The sequence below is a fragment of the Biomphalaria glabrata genome, chromosome 2 (assembly GCF_947242115.1).
Source record: "Biomphalaria glabrata chromosome 2, xgBioGlab47.1, whole genome shotgun sequence".
In the NCBI taxonomy this organism is placed as follows: domain Eukaryota; kingdom Metazoa; phylum Mollusca; class Gastropoda; family Planorbidae; genus Biomphalaria; species Biomphalaria glabrata.
This window is the reverse complement of record NC_074712.1, coordinates 59,986,671-60,007,660: the sequence shown is the minus strand read 5'-3', so window position 1 is coordinate 60,007,660 and position 20,990 is coordinate 59,986,671. Positions and strand designations below refer to the sequence as shown.

The following is a 20,990-nucleotide window of genomic DNA, read 5'->3' as shown; positions in this document are numbered from 1 at the left end:
TTTTGGTGTAAGCGGTGTACAAACTAAAGAAAGCGTTGATAATAAGCTTGGGTTCTAAGAAGTTAGATGATAACTTGTGTACATATTGTTACGAATCTCACTATCCAGGCTCTTTGTAAACTGCACCACACGACACCACCAACTGAAAGAACTTGACAACTCTGGGCTTCAAATAACGTAATAGTTTAATGTCAATAAAATAACAGCCAATACTGTACAATTGGCAGCACGTAACACAAGACTGTACAAATATCTCTCCGCCGTATCAACACTTGCACTGGTCTCTCTCTGTCTCGTCTCGGACTTGTACTGAGCCGTCGTAACGAATCGTAGATTGGGAAGTTGTGACTGACTCGTCTCTGATACCTTCCCTCTTTATATAGGGTCCCTGCTGGCCTTCTAGAAACGGACAGAACGTCGCTTGACCATTCTGGGTGGTCAGATGACTACATCCCTGGTGACGCTCCTGAGCTCTGTTCACGACGCCGTTCAAAGTCAGTGTTCATGCCTCGATTTAGTGGGCATTCTTAACTCAACAGGTGCGCATGTCTGAACTTTACAGCTGAAGTAAACATGTCTGAACTCAACAGCTGAAGTGTGCATGTCTGAACTATACAGCTGAAGTGCGCATGTCTGAACTATACAGCTGAAGTGCGCATGGCTGAGCTCAACAGCTGAAGTGCGCATGTCTGAACTATACAGCTGAAGTGCGAATGTCTGAACTCTACAGCTGAAGTGCGCATGTCTGAACTCAACAGCTTTAAGTGTGCATGTCTGAACTCTACAACTGAAGTGCGCATGTCTGAACTCTACAGCTGAAGTGCGCATGTCTGAACTCAACAGCTTTAAGTGTGCATGTCTGAACTCTACAACTGAAGTGCGCATGTCTGAACTCAACAGCTTAAGTGCACATGTCTGAACTGTACAAATTTAGGGTGCTCTATATTTCCTTATCTTCTTTGGCTACACAGCTCATTTCTCTTATTTTTAATTCTCTTTCATTTTCTCTTATTCCTGCCTCGCTTTCACTCTTTATTTGTTTTTATCCCTTTTTTCTTCTTTCTCCTTTTCTCTCTTTTACTCTTTCACATTTTCTTCCTCTTACACCTTGTTCTTCTTTTCTATGTGAGCGACAGAGAGAAAAATGATTAAATAAAAAACATTGTTAAACGCTTATCCGAAAAACTGGAGCTAGAGAGAGAGGGAGGGAATTGAAAGAAAGATAGAGAGATAGAGAGAGAGATAGAGAGAGAGAGAGAGAGATAGAGAGAGAGAGAGATAGAGAGAGAGATAGAGAGAGAGAGAGAGAGAGAGAGAAGGAGAGAGGAGGAATTGAAAGAAAGATAGATTGATAGAGAGAGAGATAGAGAGGGAGAGAGAAAGGAAATGAAAGAAAGATAGATAGATAGATAGAGAGAGAGAGAGAGAGAGAGAGAGAGAGAGAGAGAGAAAGACAGAGAGAGTGAGAGAGAGAGAGAGAGTAAGAGAGAGAAAGAGAGTAAGAGAGTGAGAGATGATAATGATCAATAGCTATCGGTTTCCCACAGCCCAAACCAACACAAGAAAAAGAATGCATAAATTTAGAACAGGAAAAAAAAGGGAAACAACTCTTTTGTTTCTACTTTAATTTCTCAGCTGGCGTCATGAGTAGTCTACCCTCTTCAATCTTTGTCTACCCCGTACAGTCTCAGTGTCCAGGAATGTCCACTACTCGACAGTTCGCCATTAGGACAATACTAATGCGTAGCCGTCTTCCTTGTATTGTTCCTACTTTCGTCATGTTGCGTTAAAACTGGGTCAGATCAGGTCAGGGAGACCTCAGCACTGGAAGTACTCAGCCTCTTTTTAGTGTCACCTTTGATTAGAGTGACAACACCTGACAACATGTAACTTAGCCAAGGGAAATTATTCGCCCATCAGCCTTAAAACCTTAGTAATTATTTCTTGTGGCACATAATGGCACCAATTGGTGGCAGGTTATTTCAAAGCATCAGACTGCATAACTAACGCTCGCTTACCCGTGACGTTGACGGCTGTCCACTTTGAAAGTCTAAGGACACACTTAGCGCCCATTAGCTCTGTTTTGTCCAGGGCTAAAAGCTGTTACCACTAAGGATGTGGCTTCAGAAGTCTAGCAGGGTGTAAAACTAATTTTGACAAAATGGAGGTTTCATAGTGCGTCTCGTTATGGCGGCGTCACCATGGCAACGAAGTTTGGCTAGTAAAGTTTGAGCGTAGACGTGAGGCGTTTTAACTGGTGATTTCTGTAACATTTATTAAACTTGCACATTTCGCAACTAAATGTCTGCACTACATCTCTATATGACATCTTTTTACAATACCTCTATTCAAGTCATAACTTCATGGAAGTCGGGAGGGCGGAACCTGAACGCTAATCACAGAAACGGCTTTAACGATTTTTCTAGAAATTCAACAGTTGATGTATAAGGGGAATATAGTGGGAAGCGTGGTCGAGAGGCTAAGTGCGCTTGAACTTGGCTTGGCTTGGCTACCTAGAAGGGGGCTCGAGGTTCGACATCCGACTCGGGCAGAGTTGTGTTTACTGAGCGCCTAAAGGCAGAATGGAAAACCAACTCCTAGATACCCCCTTCCCCCACCACTGGTCCACAAATGAGATTGGACCAAAAGCGCTCTGAGCATGCTATAAGCATGAAAGTAGCGCTATATTAAAGCTATAATATATATAAGGCTGAGTAAATAATTACGAACTCGTTGGCCACATGGGGAAAACTCTAGTTTGACTTTATATTTTTCAACTTAAAAAAAGGTAAATTTGGCTTGAGTACTAGACTTTGAATAGCTTAGATCTATAGCCAACAACGGCTTGAAAGGACTTTCGCGTTCTTGAAAGGACTATCGAGTTCAGGAATTTCCAAATGTGAGGCATTATTAATTCAACACTTTAATACACTAATGATCCGGACAATTGTACGCCTCGTCTTTTGAGTTTAGATTTAAAAACCTAGATCTAGATCTATATCACTGGAATTATTCAAGAAAAAAAAAACGCTGTTTATTACATTCAGAAACAATGCAAGTTTAATGATAGATTATCTAAGCTCTGTTTATATTTGTATGTAATTCTAATATAGATTACGTCTAACTTCTAGAAATAGATCTAAAAAGTAAAGTAAAGTTCCCCTTTCAGACCTTGTGGTGTATAGGCAGATGATGTAAAGGTCATCAGTTTCTGTGGCCTACGGCTAACGAGGGTGTCATATTGCCAGCACAACGACCAACCGCCTTCACTTTTCACCAACTAATGTCAGGTAGCCATTAGAGCTGGATGGACTCAGAGGTGCCCAAAGATCCTTAAATTAAAAATCCTAGTCTTCACCAGGATTCGAAACCAGGACAACCACGGCTCGGAAACCAAGCACTTTAACGCTCAGCCACCACGGCTCCTAGACATAGATTGAGATATAGACTAAATCTCAATCCAGCTCTGACTAGTTTTACGGATCCTAGAAATATATTGAGATCTAGACTAAATCTTTAATTAAATCCAGCTCTGACTAGTTTTACGGCTCCTAATAAATATGGCTGTCTATTTCCTATTTTGTTTTTTTTTACCTTTTTGTTGATGTGGCCCGCGACAGGAGTGCCAGAAATTAAAATGACCCGCCAGCCGAATAAGTTTTAGCAGCACCGTTTACAGTACTTACTTCTGTAGAATATAAATATTCTCAACAAAAGTGAAAATACAAAGGCCAAAAAATCGGCTGCTATTATTTATGATCAAAGTTACAGATGTAGAAAAGAAACGACTTTTAATGTTGATTCAGTCGTAAAATGACGGAAGCGTTAGATGATTTGTCCATTTTTCTAAATCCTAGAACCAAGGGTGAATGCCCTTGTTATATCATCACGTTATTGGTAATGATTGTAACCACATAAGCCACGCATTTATCACCGTGAGAGTTATCTCTCTTCTCTCCGCTGTAAAAATACATCGAACAAAATATTGAAAAGTAAAATTGATTCATTATCTCCCAGGATGGCTCTCCTCGGTGCTTGAATGATATTTATAACTAGAGGTGTATTAGTGGGGTGACCTTCACATTGCTCAGTCACTACAGTGACGTCTGCCATATCTCACAGGAACTAGGAAAATTGTCCAGTATTTAGATCTATATTTTGGGCTATGTCAGAGTGAAAGCGAGAGGGGTGGGGGAGGAGAAGGGACAAAGAGAGACAGATGAAAATGAAAAAGAAAAAGAGAAAGAGAGAGAGAAAAAGACAGAGAAAGAGAGAGAAAGAGAGTATGATAGAAGAGAGAGAGAGAGAGAGAGAGAGAGAGAGAGAGAGAGAGAGAGGGAGAGGGAGAGAAAGAAAGAGAAAGAATGAGAGATTGATATAAAATAAAATAAAAATCTCCTTGATTGACGACCTTTAGTTTGTACAAGTTTGTTATAATCAACATGATAACAAGAACACAATGAGTCAAATATTTAAACATTGTTATAATATTAAATGGGAGGCGAGGCGGCCGAGCGGTAAAGCGCTTGGCTTCTGAACCGGGGGTCCCGGGTTCGAATCCTGATGAAGACTTGTATTTTTAATTTAGGGATCTTTGGGCGCCTCTGAGTCCACACAGCTCTAATGGATACCTGACATTACTTTGGAAAAGTAAAGGCGGTTGGTCGTTGTGCTGGCCACATGGCGCCCTCGTTAACCGCAGGCCACAGAAACAGATGACCTTTACATTTAAGTTTACATCATCTGGTCTATAGGCCACAATGTCTGAATGGGAAACTTTACTATTTTTTTTTTATTATAATATTAAATAATAATAACGTATGTTATATGTACCAGTTCAACAACATAAAATGTACTTTATGTATTTGCAAAAGAGAATCCATTTTTTGCATTTTATAAATCTTATTAAGCTAATTAAATAATAAAAAAAAAGGGTAAAGGTAAATAACATAACTTTCAATAATTGCCTCCGTGCCAAAAAAAAAAAAAATCCTCCCAATAGTTCAAAAAATTGCCCGGAAATAAATGTTATACTTTTGTTATATGAACAAACAGCTCAACATTCCTGACAAGATATTTCTTAAAGAATAATCGATGCTAATGGATACAATTTAAACTTCAGAATTAGGCCTAGATCTTTCGAGGGAAAAATTAATTCTGAATTAATGTTTTTTTCTTCATAATGATTTATTTTTTTTTTATTTTATTTTTTTGGTTTATTCAGATTATACTTTCCACTTACAATAAAAGACAAGACAAACAGGTTAACGTATCCACACCCAGACCATATAATACTGTTGCACAGTCAAGGTTATTGAGAAATTGTATATAGTTCATGATCATTGACACTGTTCATTGTAATATGTTCAGAGATTATGCAAACTTGACGCTCATTACGTTGACTATTGTCTTTTATTGTAGACACAATCTGACATTCTGGATTAAATATTATTATTTAAAAAAAAAAAATTTTTTTTTTTTTTTTTAATTATTAAATATTAAGAATATAAACTTAATAGAAATGTTACATTTTATGGTCCTATTATAAGGATGACTTTAGGTCTGTCTTATTCAAATGTTTGTCTTTTCCCATAAGGTTTTGGACGTTCTGAATATTTTCAATATTTGTTTCACTTTCATTTCCTTGGACATGACTTGAAGGGAATTTCAGCTGCTTGGATTTCTAGGTGAAATTCGGTACAATTCTGAACTTTACTTTTCAAATTTCGAATTCACACAAAAGTTAAATAATCAATTTTCATCCTAGATAACACAGAGTAGCTCCCCTTTCTTTTATTTACATTGCTGCAGAGTGTGGGGCCATACTTTGCTGACTAAAAATACCAAAGCCTTAGTCTACCGGCCTGTGTGATGGGCAATCTGCTATACGGAAGTGAAACATGGTCAACAAGCTCTTGGCAGGAAAGAAAAGGTAAATATCTTCCATCTCAGATACCTAAGGCGGATTTTTAACTCTTTCTCTCCTAATCAACGATACCATCGTTGATTTTGACCTCTTTAAATCAATGTTTACTTTTTAAAACTTGACTTTAAATTATATAATTCTAGACCTATACCAAATACAATACTTTCTGATAACAAACAACAACGCTATTGAAGGCCAACCGTAACAGGGTAGTGAAATAGAAAATATAGAAAAATGAAGAATTCCTTCCAAAACATGGAAAAATAATTATGGAGAGAAAGAGTTAAAATAAGGTGGTAAAATCAAACTAAATAGGAAGTGCTGTGAGCGATCCGCGCGGTGATCAGTAGAAGACGACTTGCCTGGTTTGGTCACGTGCACAGAATGCCACAAGGTCGACTTCCACAAGACATTCTGTATGGTGATCAAAATAGTCTCTTGGCGTCTACTGTTACGGTAAACTGATGTATGCAAACGCGACTCTAACAGTTGGGGAAAAGAGGCACTGGATAGATCCACATGGAGAGCAAGCGCAAAGAAAGGGACCCAGATTGCAGGGATGGAGAAACCCCGCCGGGGCTCAAGGAGCCATGTCTTACAACAACCTTCGTGATTGAATGATCATCTATTTCAGTGGCGCCCTAACATTTTTTTGTCTCGTAGACCCCTTGGAAGTCGTAGACCTCAGTGGGGTCAATATAAACCACTTTGGGAATCACTGATCTAGTTTATGGGAGGCCACCTGACCGAATATTCACCTCGCATGTTAAAATACTTCCCATTGATCAAAGTTCACAATTGGACGCAGGCTCAAATCTTTTAAGTCATTCACAGAGTTACGATACCCATACCAGACTGAAGGCAGTGACCAGATGATAAACATTTGGACCAACTGTCAGAGAAGACGCTCAAGCTTGTGTCTAGTCTTGTCAGATAGACCTAAGACATGATGTAATGCTCAAGACCTGTCTCATGATCAATGAAAACAACTTACAAACAATGGATAGGAAAGAGAAAATGAGAGAGAGAGAGAAAGAGAGAGAAAGAGAGAGAAGAGAGAGAGAAAGAGAGAGAAAGAGAGAGAGAGAAAGAGAAAGAGAAATAGAGAAAGAGAGAGAAAGAGAGAAAAAGAGAGAGAGAAAGAAAGAGAGAGAAAGAGAGAGAGAGAGAGAGAGAAAGAGAGACAGAGAGAGAGAGGGGGGGGGGAGAAAGAGAGAGAGAGAGAGAGGGGGGGGAGAAAGAGAGAGAGAGAGAGAAAGAGAGAGAAAGAACGAGAGAGAGAGAGAGAGAGAGGGAGAAAGAAAGAGAGAGAGAGAGGGGGGGGGGAGAAAGAGAGAGAGAGAGAAAGAGAGAGAAAGAGAGAGAGGGAGAGAGTGAGAGAGAGAGAAAGAGACTTGAAAAGAACGGAAGTAAAGTTAGACTAAAAACCTCAGACGCGGGGCTTCAGAGACCAGATGTTGAGCCTAGAACAAGTTATCATAGGAAATAAGCAAAATTCTAGCTTCAACTAAAAAGCGAAACAAAACACATGCTGTATAAACGTGACCCCAAAGCTATGCACCAAACATCGAATAACTTGGACAACAGAATTAACTAATTGCAGACGTGTTTAAATCAAGACAAACGTCTTCGAAAGATTTGATTAACTAAAAAAAACAACACCATTACGTTTTTTTTTAAAGTTCTAATTACATTTTTTCTTTATTATAACAGCCATTACGTCATTTCCGGTCTTGATGTTTTTTTTTCATTGTCACGGGGTATTAAAATAAACCAATGGCATTGAAGTAATTCTATCCTAAAACAAATAAATTTCTATAAAGCTTTCATAAATGTTTCCACCTTGTGTTATTTCTAAAATTTGAAACTACCCACTCATACTACCAAACATACTCTGAATTTAAAGCGAGCCACTGAAGTATTGGACAATTGATGGTACAGGGTTCATACCCTGCCCGCTGCCATCACCAGTCGTTCTGCGGGAGGTTTGGAAGTAAATTATCTTCAACTCTGAAGGAACATCCGAAACATGTCAAATATTTTACAAACATTTTTATTTCTAGGGCGAATGTATAAAAAGGTGAAGAAACAGACAAGAGCGCGTGATATCTGTTGTGAAAAAAAAAAGAATTGATATATTATTTAAGACCAATCAAAGCAATATATATCTATGATCAAATACTTATAACCAAATATATAATCATGTATATGGGATGAAATAGCTACAACTTAGTATTTCTATTTGCATACATTTAATATTAATTTTTCATTGGGTGCGTTAGAAATAATGTGCAAAAACTTTTTACCAGAGACAGACAGACAGACAGACAGAGTTGATATAAGCTTTGTAAACTAACAATATTGAATAAGTTTTGTATTTTAGAATCTATATTTACTTGTCTAATTTGTCATTCAGAGTTTTTATTTGATATGAACACATAGATCTATACACACTCTCACACAGACCCCCCCCCAACACACACACACAAGGTCATATTTAAAACTGAAGACACTCGACTACAGTTACGCAGCTCTCACGACTGAAGGAACAAAATCTTTTAATCAGCCACCTTTCAGTTCCATTTCATATTTCATTGTAACATTTCAACATAGCGTCAAAAAATAAAATAAAATATTAATCATTCTTCAAACAGCAGCTGGTCACTTGTAAGACTTCCGATTGATCTATTTTGTAAAATTGCATTACATTTCAAAGTGTTACTAAGTAGTGTATTTTTTATTTTTTTGTTGTTGTTGCTAAATGAGAGTATTTTATCTAGATCTATGGATTTTTATTGTTCATGTTATTTGTAGGTAACTGTATTGTTACTTTCAGCTGACAGATCTATTTTTTATAATGGCTGACAGATGATTTTCATATATGGCGGAATTACTATAAATAGATAGCTTTTTTGGTATAACCGCTGTACAAAATAAAAAGAAGTCGGGACTATTTTAGTACTGCAGATAACACATTTCTAAGATATTTCGTTTATAGTGCAACATAGCTTCAATATGGGGGAAGCATTAGATTTTCGGAAGCACGGTGGCTGAGTGTTTCAGTGCTTGATTTCCGAGCCGTGGGGTCCCGGGTTCGAATCCACGTGATGACTGAGATTTTGAATTTTGGGATCTTTATTAGAGAATTAAAGGTGGTTGATGTGCTGGTCACATGACACCCTCTTTAACTTTTTTTTTCCACAGGAACAGATGACTTTTAACATCATCTGCCCTAAAGATTTGCTTCATATTGTTATTACTTATTCACTCTATGATTTAATACTTATGTTATAGGAAAACAACTAGAGGTATTCAAAAAAAGATTTGATACGAATTTTAACTCCTACACGTTAAGATAGTGTTAAACTCTTTTGTGATTTTATTTGAACTTTTAAAACTAGTTTAATTTAGAGTTCAACACACTGTTTGGTTGATGGTGAAAGATCTGCAATAGGACCAACACTTGCAAGCTTTCTTTCAATACGACATACATTGTCATCGCTGTTGGCCTTAATCAGGCGTAGCACTTATATTAATGACATGAATGAATGCGTAAGCATAAACTAGGGTCGGAACGATGTTGCCCGCACAGCAGCTTCCAAATTCCCCCTCCCCTCTCACTCAAAACAACAAAAACACACACAAAAAAAAACAACAACAAGCAACAGCAACACCATAAAAACAACACAATTTGGATTAAGCAGGTTAAGCCTTTATGTTGTTCTACGTGCTGCAGGCAGCCCAAGGGTCAACAGCTCCTGATTTTTTCCTACGGCTTGATTCCAGAAATCTTTCCCATGTTTTGAATTATGCCTAAAGGCAGTGGAGGCCTGGACTCAAGAGTTGTTGTTTTTTTCTCTTCTGTCAATATTACAATTAATGAAATACCGCTTTGGTTAATTGTTTTAACTGTTCTTAGCTTGCTCTTGTGTGGCAAAATATGTAGGTCACAGCTGGGACTGCGCAGCCACGGGAAATACTGCACTCCTCATTAATCTTTAGACTCGAAGACAAACCTTATTATTATTATTATTATTACAACTGTTCTTAAGTCAATTACTCCTTTATGTTACACGGGGCTCTGCATGGTGCCCCGACCGCTTTGAGCACCCGAAAACATGTATTCCATGAGGAGACTATACATCGTAGCACATTGAATAATTTACGACTTTAAATTAGATCTCTAACGTCTCTAGTATGTCCCCATCGTCTACAGAAATATAGTTTACGACTCTAAATTCTCTAAGATTACTGAGCGTGAGTGAAATCGATTGAACAAAAAAAAAAAAAAAAAAAAAAAAAAAGAATCCATTTTATTTTGTTGAATGCGTTTGCTTTCAAAAAAAAATTTGTTGTGGTCATTGTGAAGTTAAAGCTTGAATGTTGCTTTGATTCCATGTCCTGTCAATGGAGACTCCAGGTTAGTCTCTTGATATCACTGATATACAATAACCTCGATAGAATACTTTAAGAAATGCACCAATTATATTAAAGTTCGTCCATCGTGGTTCGATGATGACCACTTTTGTCATCCAGGGGGGCTGAGGGCTTTGCGCTGGGGTTTGTGCCTCCTCATGTGGCCGGCGAGACCTATGTGAGCCCGGAATGTTCGGCTGTACACTAGGCAGGATATTCCAGCTGGAGCTAGTGTCATTGGCCTTGCTTTTCTTCTCTGGCGTTTTTCTTCTGCCAGCGTTGTTCTCTTTTCCTCAGCAACCTATGAGCCAGTTTTCACAGCGCGACGCCATGATGCTCTGTCATGTGCCTCTGTCTCCCAGGTGGCTGGGTGTAGTGTAACTGAGTTGATTTTCTGCGTGCGTCCAGCGTGTCAGAAGGTCATGCCCAGTGCGTGTTTCATGTCCAGTGTGTGGGTGTGTGTATAGACTGCATCAGCGTTATGCGAGACGTGCTGGCTTCATTCACTGTTTACTGTAGTCTAATTTTGTCGAATAAAGCCATGGTATTGGTAGACTAGTCGTTATCATTTCATTACATTGGGTCTATGCTGAACGCTTTCAGAGAAGCTTTTAGGGTGTCCCTGAGGCGTTTTCTTTGATCGCCTTGCGAGCGCTTTCTTTCGCTTAGTTGGCCATACAAGAGTCGTTTAGGGATGTGGTGGTCTTTCATTCTGCAGACGTGTCCTGCCCATCGCAGCTGTGACTGCATCAGGATTGTGTGGATGCTTTGCACAGCGGCCAGACCCCGGAAACGGCTTTGAATGGGCGGCTAAACCAGATGTCTGTAGCACTCAGTACACTGAGGTTCTGTCAAACCTAGCATGTGAAGCCCCAGTTATATATGGCACTCCTCATCTAGTCATCTATCGATCAATATATCTATCTACTCTCATTATAAAAAAAAAACGCTCTATTTACACAACTATTATAAACACCTATCAATTTGAAAATATAATAAACACTGACCTATATACTACTTTTATAAACACTGATCTATTCCTATTATAAACATAGAAATTATTTAGTACCACTATAAATAGCGTTCTAACTTCTATTATTATAAACACAGACCTGTTTGCTAATATTATAAGCACCGATCTACTAGTATGATAAACACTGATCTATCTACTACTTCTATAACAACTTATAAAAAAACCTAAGTCCGACACTCATGTCATAAGCGGGCTCTATAATCATAAGATACATATCTTTGCTAATTTCTGACTTCTGGTCTATTAGCCAACTAGACTCCGTTACGACCTGAGCCTGGTCTGGGATACGAGCACTATTACTTCCCTTATATTTATGGCATTTCTCCGTTCTCCTCCCTGCTTCATTTTTTCAAATCTCTCCATCAATCTATTCATTTGATATCAATCATAATTTACTTCAATTTTTTCAAAAGGGGAAATGCATATTGTAATGTTTTGCGTATTGTCATTTACTGAAATTAAATGACTTGTTCATTGAAATGGAAATTGTGGTAACACATCCATGGTTAAAAACAACGACATCCTGAAGCTTCTAAATCTTTTAACAGTCATTTATTATTCACAGTACTAGTTCTAAAATTAGTTGATGAAATATTACCAGATCAATAGTTTTTTTTATTACCAGTATGTGTTTACAGGAAGTTATTCCCCCCTCCCCCCCCCCTTAATGGTTACGTTGTTTCATTTACCTGGCTCAGTGCAGCAGCAGATACAAGAAAACGTGGTGGAGGTCTTTATCCCACAATGCCCTACTAGAAGTAACCCAGATATTTATTTTAATGACTAACAACAAACATCTTAATGATGTAACACATCATATTTTAAATAGAGACACATCCTATCTCAATGACACAGACACATCCTATCTTAATGTAACAGACACATCCTATCTTAATGTAACAGACACATCCTATCTTAATGTAACAGACACATCCTACCTCAGTGACACAGAGACATCCTACCTCAATGACACAGACACATCCTATCTTAATGTAACAGACACATCCTATCTTAATGTAACAGACACATCCTACCTCAGTGACACAGAGACATCCTACCTCAATGACACAGACACATCCTATCTTAATGTAACAGACACATCCTATCTCAGTGACACAGAGACATCCTACCTCAATGACAAAGACACATCCTATCTTAATGTAACAGACACATCCTACCTCAGTGACACAGAGACATCCTACCTCAATGACACAGACACATCCTATCTCAATGACGCAGACACATCCTATCTTAATGTAACAGACACATCCTACCTCAGTGACACAGAGACATCCTATCTCAATGACACAGACACATCCTATCTCAATGACACAGACACATCCTATCTCAATGACACAGACACATCCTATCTTAATGTAACAGACACATCCTACCTCAGTGACACAGAGACATCCTACCTCAGTGACAAAGACTCATCATATCTCAATGACACAGACATATCCTATATCTATCTATCTATCTATCCATCTATCCATCTATCTATCTATCTATCTGTCTATCTATCTATCTATCTATCTATCTATCTATCTATCTATCTATCTATATATATATATATATATATATGTATATATATATATATATATATATATATGTAAACATAAGGATAGCCAGGATCCAACGAACTTTCACATATATTTTTGAGTGGGAAAACATCTGCTAATGACATTTATAGATCTTGGTAAAGCGGTAATGGATCGTTTTTTAAAAGCAATTTTTTTTTTTACATTTATTTTGTAAGGCTGGGATGACAATCTGTCGCCAAACCAGCTTATCGTCTGCTGCAAACGTTTGAATTGCGATGGACACTGTAATGTCCGTAATGTGCTCTAATTACCGATGTGAAAATGAAGACTCGGAAACATGGAAACGAGAGACGAAAATGTGGGTAAGAGAAAAAAAAAATTCCAAACGGAACAAAAATCTAATTATTGGGTTTTTATTAAAATTGCTTCTGCAATGTGAGAATTTTTGTTGCTGGGCTGAAATTATATTTTTATATCGTATTTGGTTTAAAATTTAGTTAAAAAATATTTTTAGCAATTTTCGGGATGAGAGAAAAGTCGCTTTTAGTTATTTGTAGTCTGTCTGTCCGTCTGTCACGATTAGAATTTAACCAAAAAAAAAAAAAAAAAAAAAGGACAACAGTAAAAGATGTCCGGTGGAGATGTTACCTATGTTTCATAGTTTGCAAAGTTTAGGTTTAACGACTTTTTTACGGTTTTCTAAGAGCTAATCGTTTTATGAATATTCTATTTATATTCTGGTCAATCAAAAAACACTAAGTAGTTAATAAAAGATACAATATAAATTCTTTCTTGGACTCACTTCCATATTTTTAGTTGAGAAATAGAAATTAAAGAAAAAGTTTCCATTTACAGAATACTCATTTTTCCAATTGATAAAATTCAGCACTGCTTTGACCCCATTAACGATGTTACATTTTTTTTATTTGGTCAACAACGGTGTAAAATTAGTAATGGTGATAATAGGACAAAATGTGACATTAAAAAGTAGCACAATTAAAAGTTGTTAATTTGAGCCTTGTATGTGAAATACGCTAATTACGATTGATCACATTAACAATCAAGTGAAATGTACATTGTAATTATCAGGTGTCAGAAGAATTTTTAAGAAATAATAATCTCGCCAATTAACTTGAAGACACCATGCATTTTGTTTGTTGGTTTAACCTTTGCTTACTACCTGTGAACTAAGACCACTAACAAAATCCTCAATCATAAGGTTTTAATTAGTCCCAGCAATCAAGCCATGCGTCCCCCATGGTCTTAAAAGAAGTGTAAAGTTGAGGTGAAAGGTCATCGCAGTATATTAAAAGTCGATTAACTGAGTACATTTGGTGAACTTGGTTAAAAAAAAAGCGCAAAGCGATGTAGACTGTAATTGATTTAAGATCAACCTTTATATTAAGAAATTTTTTTTTTTTTTACTAGAGACTAGATGTCTTGCAGGTACAAATATAAAGTAAACAAGGGAGGCTATCTGAATGGTACCAATTGCAGTTCAAGGTATACAAATGTGTTGACACTTATGACACAGGTATGTTTGGAATGACGACTAGTTGTACTACTGCTACTAATTTATAATATGATTCTATTTACACAGCGAATTTAACAAGCATTTCTTATCTTATACATTACAGACGTAACTTCAAACGAGAAGATAATTAAGTCGTACTCGTATCTCTGTGTCAATCTAGTCATGTATGTTAGTCGGAGACGTAAACTCTGCTGAGCCGTTGGTTTTTTCCTGACTGATTCAGGCAACCCATTCCACTCTCTAATGGTCACAAGGTTAGGATTAGAAGAAGGTTCGACAACTTAACAGTCATTAGAGCTAGAATGACAAAGTCAATAAGATTTGAACAGATGGATCTAAGTATTCTTCTTCAATGTACTAGCAAGCTGTGGGCTTAAAGCTCTTCATCTACTGACAATGCAGAATGCACGCAAGCTGTAACACATGAGAGAAAAGTGCAGCGCAACTTGAGGCTCTCGGATGGACAAGGCGTGATCAGTTCACTAGGTATGAAGTCATTAATTTTTTTAGTTCTTGTAAAAACAATGATGACAAAGTATGGCCACCTTTTAGTCGATACTTGCACTAAGGTCAGCTCACAGAGAGACTATGGAGTGTGCCCAAGAGAACAATAGCAGAATACTATGTTACCATTGGCGTTTACTTATAAATGGTTTAGTTCTGACATATTTGCACAAAGATTATTCTATATTTGGTTTTATCTAAATCCATTGGGCCCTTGTTTCTTAAAAGTTGACTTATTGTAATTTGAGCTTGGACTTTCACATATTAAGATTATTTATTTCAGCATGTTGACATGTGATTACTACATTCAAGTTCATTCCCTAGCCAACACTTTGATACATTACAAATATATAGAGCGCCATGTTTCATCTCTTTGAAATTCCCACAATTCTCTGTTCTCTTCCTGCTGCCCAGACGGAAGTCTCCACTATCACTTTCAATTGACCAACTACAAAACACACTGTTTTATGATTTACCACAGAAAGACTTCTTCGTTAATTAATCATGTATCAAAGGGGAAATCGTATAGCTCCCATCAACTGACTGTGGGATTATTAATCTTTGATTACAAAATAATCTAAAAGGTTTGCCTTTGTTTTTTTTTTTTACCCCTTTGCGTTAGTTTAAACTAGAAACGAAAACAAGCAAAATATAAACAAAAATTCTTAAAAACAAACAAAGAAAACATAAGTGAAAGAACTGCAAATTTACAGCAACCTTATCTTAATATTGTAAGATATATTTTCCTTTATCATGACAAAATTACTCCTAATTAATTAATTAATGAATTGGTATATTTTTCATTGAGTCATGTTTTGTTAGGGAGAATGAAAACTTGTGCAAAATGTTCTACTTGATCCGAGATAGGGTGTGGGAGAAATAACGTGTAAAACAATTAGTACCGCTCAGACAGACAGAAGGACAGACAGACAGACAGAAGGACAGACAGACAGAAGGACAGACAGACAGACAGAAGGACAGACAGACAGAAGGACAGACAGACAGAAGGACAGACAGACAGACAGAAGGACAGACAGACAGAAGGACAGACAGGCGAGTGAGCTGTTTTAAGCTTTGTAGAAATAGATGTTTTACTTAAAAGGCAATTTCATTGCAGCATTACTTCTGAGACAACGAAAATGGTCAATGAATTGAACTTGACAACGAACTCATCGGTAACATGGCATACAGGTGTTAATGTTTCTACCTACAGAAGTTACTTTCCACCTGGATCTATTGAAATACTCACACTTGTAGATTTCGTCGTCATCTACACCGTCATCTCTGTTTTCGGCATCGTCGCCAACGTCGTCAACATTGTCGTCTTCTTCAAAATGGGGCCGCAGGATTCAGTCAACATCAGCCTCCTGGGTCTGTCCATCTCCGACTTCTGCTTCCTTCTTCTGACTCTCTTCTTAAGCATCTGCTACTATCCCTTCTGGCAGTACGCCGACCAGAGCTTCAACATCGTCGAGATGAAGATGCTGACCTTGGGTTGGCCTCAGTTCTACTTCAAGAGAGTCGGCAACTGGATCACCGCCTTCATCATGCTGGAGAGATGCATCTGCATCGCGCTGCCCCTCAAGGTCAAGGACATCATCACGCCCAGGCGCACCGTCGCCATCTTGGTGCTGATCCACGTGGTCATGGCGCTGGCTATCTCTCCGGCGTACGTGTCCACCAGCTACCAAGCTCAGTGGGACAGCAAGAAGAACCGAACCATGATCGTATTCGTGTATCACGAGAACTCGGCGCAGATTGATGCCATTTCCTCGGCCATCTCTTTCACCTTGACCATCATCACGTTCGCGTGGGTGTTTATCTGCACTTTAATCCTGGTGGTCAGCTTGAGGATTAAAGGAAAATGGCGCAAGGAGATGGCCGGGCAAGACAAGTCCAAGAAGGTCACGTCCAGAGATCAGAAGGTCATCAAAATGGTCACTCTCCTCTCCGTAGTCTTCATCATTTCCTTCACTCCCGACGTTATCGTCCTTCTCTTTATGACCTTTGACTACCGCGTGTCCGTCTACGGCGATTATTTTGACCTCTTCTTGACCCTGAACGGCATTAGCGAGCCCTTCCTTGCCATCAGCGCGTCCGTCAACATCTTCGTCTACCTGACCATGAGCTCCAAATATCGCGAGATCTACACGAGATGTTTCTATGTGCCCAGGTCGTGTCAGAAAAAATAAGGTGTTATAATTTCCGTCTGAACGCAGGAAATGCTAAAATAGATGGAATCTATAATGCATTATTTGAAGACTAATAAGAAAGAGAAAATGGATAGTTTTTTTAGTTCAATATGTAATCGGGTATGCCTAAATTTGTAATCTACGACAAACAAATTCTTTATAAAAAGTTTGTTTCAAAAACGATTTCTCATTTTTGAATATCATCTTCATTCTATTTATGTCTTGTAATGCTCCAATATTGAAAGAAAATTTTTCAGTGTGATTTGCACAATAAAGTTCGTCTAGAAACACTTATGCTAATAACTTCTACACGAGACTGTGCGCAGAATATTCTTGTACGTTGATTTATTCATTGAAATCTTTACTGAATACAAATAAACATGTGAGTTGTGTACGGGAATTCCCGCAAAAAGCTTTGTTCCAAATAAAAAGTAAAAGTAAAGTTTCTCTTTCAGACTTTGCGATCTATGGAGCAGATGATATTAAGTTTCCATTGCCAACGGTTAACTAGCAGGGTGTCATGTGGTCAGCGCAACGACCAACTGCATTTACTTTCCCCAACTTAAGTCAAATACCAATTAGAGTTGGTGTGCCCTAAAGATCCCGAAATTCAAAATCCCAGTCTTCACCGAGATTTGAACCCAGGACCCCAGGTTCGGAAGCTAAGCACTTAACCACTCAATCACCGCCCCCTCCCCCATATAAAAAGACATGCGAAAATTTATTTTAAGATATTTAAATTTGAAAAAAAAAATTTACGGTCTAACAGAGTTTTTACTGTGTGTCCAATTACCTTTTAATTGTTTTCCCTAAAGAGATACATAAACTATCAAATTTCTACGGAACTTTTTATAACCGTTTTCGAAATGTGTGTCTACCCTGATTCCGTCGGAACCCATACAGAGTTAGCAAAATAAGAAGAGGAATAAAAACAAAGAGAATGCTCAATTGTAATATATTTCATATCAGAGGTGCTGTTGTTGAGCGGTAAAGCGCTAGACTTCCGAATCGGGGTCCCGTGTTCATATCCTGGTGAAGACTGCGATTTTTAATTTTAATAATCTTTGGGCGTCTCTGAGTCCGTGACCTCAATGTCGAAGGCGCCGCTGAGTCCACCCAGCTCTAATGGGTACTTGGCATTAGTTGGGTAAAAGTTAAGGCGGTTGGTCGGAATAAGGTCATAAAGTTTTAGTTTGACATTTTTTACGAATTGAAAATAAATTTATCATGATATCTCCAATAGTATCTGGCGGAACATTATTCATAGACATACTCTATATTTATTAATTCGTGTACAAGCCAATCAATGTGGACAGAAAAGGGGGGGGGGAGGGATCTCTGTAATATCAGTGCTCACAACCTAATACCAGTGTCATTCAACACGCAATAACAATTAGTTACATTACGTCCTGCGATGTCCCGAGATAATAACATTATATGGGCCCTCCTATATAATACCGAGGTTAATTATCTAAAAAAAAAACCTAACGCATCTCTCTTCCCGATTCCGTGCAGCCAAACAATTAAAATCACATTTCACCACCTGAGAAGTCCATTAAAACTGTTGGCTCAGGGGCGACGATCAAGGTGTAGAATTCCGAGGCCCCCAGAAGATCAAATTTGATCAGATCGCTGTTAATATTTATTCAACGTTTACGTGACATGGATGGACTGATGCAGACGATAGTGACGTAAGTGTGTTTAAAATCAATTGCCCGGAATATTTTTGTCTAAAAGAGGCTGTGTTATCTTTACATGTTAATTTCAAATTATAAATTATATATATATATAAAGTAAAGTTACCCTTTCAGACCTTGTGGTCTATAGGGCAGATGATGTAAAGGTCATCTTGTTTCTGTGGCCTACGGTTAACGAGGGTGTCATGTGGCCAGCACAACGACCAATCGCCTTTTCCTAACCCTTTTCCCCAACTAACGTCAGGTACACATTAGAGCTAGACTCAGAGGCGCCCGAAGATCCTGAAGTTAAAAATCCCAGTCTTCACCAGGATTCGAACCCCGGACCCCGGTTCGGTAGTCAAGCGCTTTACCGCTCAGCCACCGCGCCTATATATATATATATATATATATATATATCAGCTCAAACTGTCTGCCTGTTTGTCTCTATGGGCAGATTTTTGTACATGTTTTTTCTCCCTTTTGTCTTTCTCGGCCCAAGTTCAAATTGTGCACACAGTGCCGAAGACAATACTCCTGGCGAGGTTCGTGCCTGCACGCACTGTCTCAATGCTGTCCATTCCTGCGCCATTGCCTCCTACCTACTACTATTGATGCCTTTAGATTTCGCTTGCAAACATCTATTTACACGTTAGTCTTGGGAGTCTCTTAGTTCTGATTCCCTCCCCAAGTTCGGCATTGAACGCTGTCCCTAGGATGTCTTCCATCTGGCATGCGGGTGTCTTGTCCGAGCCAACGTGTCATACACATACATACCAGAAATAAAGAAAAAGAAGACAAATCGACAATGTTCGCCCCCCCCCCCCCCCCAAAACCACCCAAAACAAAAAAAGAGAAATATTAAGAAAGAATTAAATATAAAAGAAAGAAAAAAAAAGCCATTTCTAAATAGTAGGATCGGAATACGAAAATGGATGTAAAAAACAACAACCAGAATTATAACAGTAATATGGATGTATATGTCTCCGTATCGGCAGGACTGGTAAGCACATTATATAAACTGAAATAGAGACATGTATACACTACGTAAGACCGAGGATTTGAGCCTGCCAAGCTCTCACTCTAATGGAGTTTGATGATGATGATGATACATGTCAATTTAACTTAAGTCATTGCTTGTGTCGGTACTTAAAAGAGAGAAGAAAACACAAAGAAACTTGGTTTCTGATCTATCTTATCTTATATGATACAGACGTTACTTCAAAAAACTGTCCCACGTCTTGCCCATTTGCTTGCCCATTTGCTTCCAAATCGTGGAGCCATGTATTCCTGGGCCGCCCCTCTTCCTCTTTCCTTTGTGGGATTTCAAGCTAGAGCTGAACTAGATTCACAGCATTATCTATACCTATTTCACACTCTTCAATCAACACTCTTTAATTTAAATCTAGGTGGTTTTGGTACTCTTTCTCTTTCTATCATTTCGTCTCCGCCTTTGTAATCTAAGATTCAGCCAAACCGATAGAACCATCGATGAAACGATTGATTGATTAGCCGATATACGACGGAAGTACGTGCAGACACATCACGCGCTCTATTTGCTAGATAAACAAAGTCACATGATTGTCATGTGACACAACAAACATTTCTCAAGACACAAGTATATGATGGACACCAACAGTACACGAGTCTAGGAATAGAAGAGATCACAGAAAGATAACTTGATAGACAGGCGGACAGATAGACAGGCGGACAGATAGATAGATAGATAGATAGATAGATAGATAGATAGATAGATAGATAGATAGATAGATAGATAGATAGATAGATAGATAGAAAATAGCAGTGAATGTAAATGTCTAGCAGGGAATCCAACACTTATTTGTATAGTTCAGTGTCTAGCAGGGAATCAAACACTTATTTGTATAGTTCAGTGTCTAGCAGGGAATCAAACACTTATTTGTATAGTTCAGTGTTTAGTAGTGAATCAAACACTTATTTGTATAGTTCAGTGTCTAGCAGTGAATCCAAAACTATGAGCTGATATGTGTAGTTCGTTTTAAGTTCATGATTTTAGTTGACGTTTGTATGCATCCATTTTAAAGAGATATGATTTCACGGTTGAGGGTAGTTTGTTGTTTTTATATTGAAAGATTCTAAAACGTTCCGGATCTTTCTTTAGAATGAAAGATGATTACATCCTTGGC

The 20,990-nt window shown here is 38.1% G+C and overlaps 3 protein-coding genes across 3 annotated transcripts in view; 2 read left to right on the top strand and 1 right to left on the bottom strand.

Annotated features, from left to right (window-relative positions):
• LOC106062946 (rhodopsin-like) overlaps positions 1 to 20,990 on the bottom strand; it is a 171,802-nt gene that overhangs the window by 130,997 nt on the left and 19,815 nt on the right. The window lies entirely within an intron of this gene.
• Positions 12,155 to 14,873, top strand: LOC129924739 (dentin sialophosphoprotein-like). Its single transcript, XM_056021246.1, has 2 exons — positions 12,155 to 12,797; positions 14,815 to 14,873. The coding sequence occupies exons 1-2, from the start codon at positions 12,155 to 12,157 to the stop codon at positions 14,871 to 14,873; spliced, it is 702 nt and encodes a 233-aa protein (XP_055877221.1).
• LOC106061950 (platelet-activating factor receptor-like) lies at positions 16,097 to 17,149 on the top strand. The gene has a single exon (XM_013220227.2). It carries the CDS (start codon positions 16,097 to 16,099, stop codon positions 17,147 to 17,149), a length of 1,053 nt encoding a protein of 350 aa, XP_013075681.2.

Bases quoted from the DNA above. Each gene is read 5' to 3' on its own strand.
- LOC129924739 (XM_056021246.1), top strand. From the start codon at position 12,155: ATGACTAACAACAAACATCTTAATGATGTAACACATCATATTTTAAAT. The intron at 12,798-14,814 runs GTGACAAAGACT...TCAATGTACTAG, and splicing joins CACAGAGACATCCTACCTCA to CAAGCTGTGGGCTTAAAGCT.
- LOC106061950 (XM_013220227.2), top strand. From the start codon at position 16,097: ATGGTCAATGAATTGAACTTGACAACGAACTCATCGGTAACATGGCAT.